Here is an 8,119-nt window from a genome sequence, read left to right on the forward strand (position 1 = left end):
TGGATTCCGCAGGATGTATTACACTTTAACTTTTTTTGTTAGAAAAAATCAGTTTGACTTAAGTCCGATTTTTGGACCCAAAATTCTTACTTTTTTTCTAATTAAGACTATTACTATGATGCACCTTGTTTTGATTGTGGCCAGCAATGGATATTTTTTTGTCCGATTTTCGGAACCAAAATTTTACTTTCAGTCCACCATTTATGGGTTGCGGACGACCACGGATATTAATTATTTGGAGTCCGATTTTCGGACCCAAAATTTTTCTTTCACTCTACCATCTTTGATTGTGGCCGACGATGCTTATTTTTTGAGCCCGATTTTTCGACGCAAAATACTTACTTTTTTTTCTGATAAGGATAACTTCCAGTCTACCCTGAATTGTGGAAGACGATGCAGACTTTTGTGTCCTATTTTCAGAGCAATCTTAACTCCGATTTCTATTCACGTGAAATGCCCATTTTGCCAACGGATAACACTAGTTGGAATCCGTTTTTGGGGCCAAACCATTCCCCCTACATTATTTGTAAAATTTCGAATATTCAAAGAGTCATCATTCAGAGATTATCTCGTAAACTGCGCACGCGCTAAAAGTTTCAGAGATAGCTCATTATGCAATTGAGAATTGGTTCATGTTTCGCGTGCGTATATCGAGTTATGGATGCACGCGGGAGGTTGCTGAGCACGAGGCGATAGCCTAGTGCGACTATAGCTTCTTCAGTGCTTAGCAAACTCCTAAGTGCATCCATAACTCGAACCAATTCTTTTACAACATAGCGGCAACTTGCGTGATAAAACATGTTTTATTTGAGATTGATTACAAAGTTCTCACAACACACGGTGAGGGAAAACAAACGATCCAATTGGCTGGTTAAAATCACGCCACAAGTAGGTTGAGCGAGAACGATTCATCTGGTTTCACTAAATGTTGAAAACGAAGGATTTGCTTCTTCAGTTAAAGAAATTATATTGCTTTGTTGTTGTTGTTGTTTTTTTTTTGTTTGTTTGTTTTGTTTTGTTGATTTTGTAACTAATTTGTCTTCGGCAGGTAGAACAAATATAAAAACAACGATAACAACAAGACTGTCTACCTTTGTTCCATTGAGGTCTGGAGGTTGTGCTTCTTACAGTAAATATTTAAGTAGAATTGATAAGCTCTTTGCCAGATGTTACAAGTACTGTTTAAAGCAGCACAGTATCTTGGATATTCGTCGTAATAGAGATACGAAGTCATTGCGAAGGATCTATTCCACCAACACTGCTTTGAGCGATCTTCTACCTTCCCAAAGAACACGGCAGTTGAGAACTAGGTCGCATAATTATATTCCACCAAAGGTCCGCACAAGTCGTTTTAAATCTGTTTTTAATTATAGAGTCTTTTTAATAGTAACATATGTTTGTTTGTCGTTGTATTCATTTTTTGCCTTGTAAATTGCTGCTCGTCGGTTTGCACAATGAATTCTTAATAAAGACCTTTATTATTATTATTATTATTATTATTATTATTATTATTATTATTATTATTATTATTATTATTATTATTATTATTATTATTAACCACTAAACCAGCCACTTCCTGTTTTCAAAACATTAAGACGCTGATAGCCTAAAATACGTAACCTTGCCATGGTTTCTTGGCTTGACGAGCAACGTATTCCTCATAAAAAGAAACTTTACCCCATACGTCACTGAGAATTTCTTGGACTTGGACTTAAATCCCTTCACCCATTCGGGTCGTAGAATAATCATAATTGAATTACGCATATATCAACGTTATTTAATAAGTCAGTGGCGGGAAAAAGTCACGTGTAGAGATGATTTCTTAGGATGAGAATTTAAAATCCATGATAAAACAATAGTTAAGAAACATTGACAAATGATGGTATTCCACTTTTAAAGATTTAAGACGAAATCCGATAGAAAATCGGGCAATTTCAGTTTTTCGTGGACAAAAATCTGGTACCAGAATAATTGTAAGTATTTTACAGTCATTTTTACATTTCCTGAAAGCTAAAGATATGAAAAGTTGCCCGAAATAACACCGAAAACAATTTCCCATGGGAACGAGAAAAATTAAATTTCAACGTTCAGAGAAATTGTGCAAACATAGGTAAAATTTCATCATCAGTTTCATTTCACCAGTACTTTCAAGTGTTTCTTACGAAGTTCAACAGTTGTTTTTGACGTTTGGTGTTGCTAGTAATGATTTTTTTTTGAGAAGATATTTAAAACAGTCGTACAGAAGTTTGCAATACAATGTTTATAATCTGGGTACTACTGAGGTTTTTGTCCACTTGTTACTCGAACTTCTGGTGATTCCGTCTTACTGATTTTCATGAAGATTGTATTAACATGCGTTCCCATGGGTATCCGGTAAATACCTTTCAGTAATGAGGCAAAAAATGTAAACAACCTACTTGCAGTTACAATGATTTTTCAAATCGTGTTTATAGACGCCTCCTTTTGTGAGATTTCCAAGAAAACAAATATGAGAATTTAACCTAAATTTTATGAAGTTTGTCTTATTTTTATCACTCCAGGAACCTATCACTAATGACTTTTTAAAAGAAAAATTATTTATTCGGTTTGTATTTTATTTTTCCGGTTCTCGGGTTCCCCTCTTTTTATGGATCGGCAGAGGGGCTGACCGGCTACCTCATTTTCTCTGTTTTCTGTTTACACGGATGATATTGCCCACACGCTTTGCATTGTCGATAAAAGCAATATCCACAGAATTTATAGAAAGTTAACCATTTTTAAACAGGGAAGTATTAATCTTCTGGATTAAAGAAAATAGACTTCTATTTTCAAGCCAAAGGAGTGCTGTGGATCATGATTGAACTATAGGATTGAATTTATTTAGTTTTGGGAGCAATGGGAGCAATTTCCTTAACTAATTTAAGCACGTTTCGACAAGGGGATTACGTTTCTATTGGAAAAAATCCTACCTTTGGGGACGTTCGTTCGATTTGATGATCCTGATTCCAGAAAGATAGATAGGTAATTTATAGGGTAAGTGTTCAAATTGCAAAAAAAAATGTATTTTCTTATCGAATGCCTATTAAGTGGGCGACAATATATATATATTTATTTATTTACTGACGTCTTTGGACGACAGACGCCTGTCATCTATTATCTCGTCAGCTCCAGTCTACAAGCGAAAATCCATTTTTTTCATTCCTGTCTGCATTGATAATGTTAGTCTATGGGTGTGAGAATCATTTTTCCTCTAAAAATCGCAAAGTGATCACAAAATAAACGTTCTATATGATGGTCTTTACTTTGAGAAACCTCAGGCAGAAGAGTTCAACCTCTTTGACACCTGCTGTGTCATTGGCAATTGAAATCCCTGTAATGCATTAATGCAAGCAATAAATCCCTTTTTTTTAGTTTTCGTTTTGGAACTTTTATCACTTGGTGGTGTTTTCATGGTTTTCGAACCCTTAGAACCGTCTTAATTACGGCAAAAACATCAATGGACTTTAATGTTTTCAAGGCTTTTCAAACTTTAGATACCGCCTTATTTACACTTAAAGCACCTTTCGAATTCAACAACTCGAACAAATCAAGCGTGATTTTATTTCTATTGCTTACAAAAGGAGTGTCATTTCAGGTCTTCATCGGAGTCAGTTTCTACTTTAGGATCTTCTGAATAGCTTTTTTTCCCAAGAGGGTTACTCTTAAAAATTGCTTGCTGCTTCGCATGGTTTGAAATTTACGGCTTTTTGAAGTCGTCAGTAAAAAAAATGTAGTCGCCAAATGTAGGCCTTGCAGATTGCAAGACAAGAAACAATTTAATCAGTTTCACAAACTGACCAATCCACGTGATGAGTCGCCGTGAACACCCCGCTTCACGCTTCTTTCTGCAACAAAGTTAGAAAGATAATCTCAGCTATAGGTAATCAACTCGAAGAATTGCAACCAAGCCTTACTGAAAATTCTATTCTTGAACGGGAGTTGGACCAATGACCATGCCATTGTACATGCTGCACTTGCTCCTTCACCAACTGAACTATCAAGTTATATCAGAGTCCTAAGACATAAATGAGATGATTTTAAGATATATAATCATAAAAAAGCAGATGTTTTTTCGCGCTCCGATCTGTCATTAGCACTTGGACATACATAAATGCATACATAGACATTCCCAATTGCCACCCACTCCTGCGAGGCCATGCAGGGCCAATAAAACATACCAATGATGCAGCAAAATGAATTCTGTAAAAGAAACCGTCTCAAAACTCTGCCACGTGTAGAATTAGACGGTTCTCCGACACATTGCTCTCACGCTATTTCTTTCAATATGGAGGAGGTCTTGTGAACTTAATAAAAGAAATGTGCATATACTATACAAAGAGAATGAGGGGATGGTACAATCATCTGCAATTCATTTTTCTATAATGTGGGTTTTGTTTCTTTTGGAAAATCCGAGATAGGGTACTTTTACAGAGTCCTCCCGTCCAACGAAACGCAAAGGGTAATTCAGAAGGAATTTTAATATAATTAGAATATTGTTTAGGAACGGATTGATGACTCACGTAAATTTAACACCCGAGCCAATTTTGAAAGGTAAATTTCCTTACAAAGATTTCTTTCCTGGCCTATTTCCTGAAGTTACGAGCTTACTTTTCCAGCTTATCCATGTAGAACATCTTTTTATGTGTTACGCAAGTCGAATGCTCGAATCCTGCCTAGGACACTGATTGACCGGGGAAAGAGGTATGATTTATAGTGATTCCTTCAGCGCTTGTAAATGCTCATAGTTTTTCATATTCGATTGTACCCTCAAATGTAAAAGAGATTCGTATCACAGCTACATGTTATCACTTCTCCACGAGGCTTTTTAGGACGTCTTTAACCATATCATTTGCTACGTTTCTCTGTCTATTTTGTAATTTAGTTTGTAATGTTGTTTCAGTTATTTCGTGATTCCTACAAATAAACTAGTGAAGGAAAAGAAAGGCCTAGATTTGGAGTCTCAGTAAAGCTGATCTCAAAACATTGAAAAACACTACAGAACTGACTAACCACCTGAGGGGAAGTCAGCGTGACTAAATTAAACAGGATGACTTTTTGCTCAGTATGTAGAAATTTCAGTTACTCTCACCAACAACAGTCCTTCTTAGGACTATTCCTAATTCAATTCAAGACATGTTCTGACTACTCGTTGAGTTTTTTCCTGGTAGCACGTGGTTCAACTTCTTAATTGCACTTGTAAATAGCCAACTGGTTTGCCTTCGGCCAGTTGGGATTCTTAACAGTTGTTGTTGAATGTTCTGTTCTGCTGTGACTGTGTTTCGCAATTAAATGCTTTCATTACTGGGAAATCTTCGCACTTTTGTCGAGGTTAACAACAAGGCTCCGCTTCATCCGCTTTCCAAAATTGTGCTTTGTAGCCTTGCGATACCTGATCTATATGTGTTGGGATCGAGGCACAGTCTCTTACGATTGTTTACTGGATGTCCGTATTTGAAACGAACCTGGCAGATTTGTTGCTACCCACTGGGCGTTGCCCTATGCGGCCGGACAAATAATGTATTCGAACGACTTCTGGCTCTGTTATCAGGCCTCAGATTCGGGGAAGTCGAAATCCTCAAGCGGACCTATGTAATCTTTCCTTTAGTCATATTTTTGCTATAGACCCTGGGATCATGTTGTTCCGAGGGAACAACGGACTGACTCACCGCTGAACAAATCAAAAACAAAGCCTTGGTACACGTTTTAAAAAAAAGACAAAAAAAATTTACTTTGCAAAAGTGAGAACACCGCGTTGTTGGACACGATCCATATAATTGCATGGTATATGTGATTTTAAAAATATATCACGAACCAGCTACAGCGGTGCTATCAACGCCTTTGGTTGCAAGTTGACACATTCCATTCAAGGTTCTATAAATTGTGAGTAGGGCGGCCTTTTCTTCAAACGTACTTACATCTCGCTAAAACAAAAAGGACACTGGTCCTTTCTCAAAAGAGCACACTTGCATGTTCCAGCCTCAGGTCACCCCATATGAAAACACACTGGCACCACTGTAGAAAACTCGTAAATTCGTAAGTTACATTCAGCAATATTTTTCATACAAGACAAGAACAGCTATGCGTGTGTATGATTGTCAAACCTTTTTGAAGTGATAACCTTAAGTCCACCTGTAAATTTAGTTGTTTTTTTCGGCTCAACCTTTTGCTTTGTGGACTGACTCATAACCTTTCTCTTTGGGGAAATAGTGGCCTTGCTTCGTCTTGTAATTTCACATTTCTCCCTGTTTAAAATTTGCCTTATTCTACGTCTTAATCAAGACAATCGACCACATCACAATCTCGACCAACCAACCCAAACACATGCATCGGTTGCACATTGCACAATACAGTGAACTGTGGCCGCAAATAGCCCGGCATGTTTGTGTTAAATTTCGTACGACGCAGCAAGGATTCTACTAATCACTGACTAATGGCAGAGCTTTCATCCGCTATTCATCTTGCCAGACTAACTTCTCTGACGTTGATTTTCTCGAACTCCTGGTTAAACCCTAGTTGCTAGACTATTAAAGAAGTCAGGAAGTCTGTGAAGGACTAGCTAGTTTTGAAATTAAACCAGCCGCGTTAGTACGCTCCATCGTTTGAGTAATTTCAGTCACATTGAGGGCCCCTGGAAGCTTAGCCAAAGACAAAAGGGTTCATTAGCAAAACGATTCACGTGCGCCACGATTCTTGGTACATTTCTCTTACTTTGTCGGCAAAACATGACATAAAATAAGTACGGCTAGCTCTTGAGAATCATGCTTTCTCTGTGAACCTAACCCTTTGTTACAAATTCATGGCGTGGATCATTTGACTGAATTTTGAAAATCACTCATATCTCCATGTCGGTAACATAGCGTGAGCATGTATTTCTAGGTGACGTTTTCGATAGCTTTGCTGTCATGTATTCGTTGACTCAAACTGGCAGTTTACCATGATGTTTTTCGGCATTATCGCGTACGATTTTATGCTTCTTTTGGACAACCTTTCTCGAAACAGCTGTATTTCTTATCTAGTACTCATCCATTGCTTACCAGCTGGCAACACACAAGTACAAAACTGCACATTAATCCCTCACGTTAATACACCTCCTCACACGCTGAGAGGTTTTTTGTGCACGCGTGCATGCAATGCCCTTGAATGTTGTATTGTGAAAATTTTTTCAGTTTCCAGATATTGTTTTGCGCCCTTACTCAAGTAGGAGTCAGATCTCTGAGTTAACTTACATCATCCCTTTTTAAGCAATGATTAATTAAAAAAAGAGCAGCAGTGTTTTGTCGGGTGTAAAAACACGAGGCGTAGCCGAGTGCTTTTAGACCCGATAAAACACGTGCTGCGAGTTTTCTGAACTGCTTCAAAAACACTCCACAAATAGCGTGTCCTTCTGGACTCAGAACAATGGTTCCAATTCCAAGTAGAGAATATTAGCATGCAAGAAAAACAACCTATGACTTTTGAGTACTCTCTAATCTCTCCAATCAGATTCCTAGAAAACCAGCTGCTTGCTTTTGTTTAACAGTACGATGATATTATTTGCTTAAAACCAGGTAATTTCATTTTTAATTTGCGTGTTGTATTATCTAATACCAAACAAACATTTTCCTCATATAAAGACTCCATTAAATTGCGGTCGAGTCAAAGAGACGGCGAAATAGACAGACCAGGTGATGAAGAACCCGGACGAACTATTTTTTTGCTCGGTGGCGATGGCTGAATCCTCCCATACTCCACTGATATGCATAGTGGTGATTAACATGTTGCTCGCGGTCACTGCATTTGTGGGAAATCTCCTCATTTTAGTTGCGCTAGGCAAGGACTCTTCTCTTCATCCGCCTTCTAAACTCTTGCTTCGTAACTTGGCAGCAAGTGATCTCTTTGTTGGCATCTTAGCAGAGCCAACTTTCCTTGCTCACTGGGTATCTGTGTTGAACAAGAAAATGAAATTTTGCCTTTTTATCCATCGCATCATTTATGTGACCGGAAATATGTTGTGCGCAGTGTCCATCCTAACTATGACCACCATAGCAGTTGAAAGGCTTCTCGCTCTCACGCTGGGCCTCAGATACAGACAAATCGTGACCCTAAAGCGGACCTTTGTACT

General features: G+C 37.9%; 1 protein-coding gene across 1 annotated transcript in view; it reads left to right on the top strand.

Annotated features, from left to right (window-relative positions):
* Positions 1 to 7,677: 7,677 nt before the first annotated feature.
* The window catches only part of LOC138027387 (adenosine receptor A2b-like), a 1,213-nt gene continuing 771 nt past the window's right edge, over positions 7,678 to 8,119 (top strand). Inside the window, exon 1 of the mRNA XM_068874963.1 lies at positions 7,678 to 8,119. This exon is cut by the window's right edge and continues 49 nt beyond it. Within this exon, the coding sequence (XP_068731064.1) occupies positions 7,686 to 8,119 (434 nt within the window). The 5' untranslated portion in view covers positions 7,678 to 7,685.

The sequence above is a fragment of the Montipora capricornis genome, chromosome 12 (assembly GCF_036669925.1).
Source record: "Montipora capricornis isolate CH-2021 chromosome 12, ASM3666992v2, whole genome shotgun sequence".
In the NCBI taxonomy this organism is placed as follows: Eukaryota; Metazoa; Cnidaria; class Anthozoa; order Scleractinia; family Acroporidae; genus Montipora; species Montipora capricornis.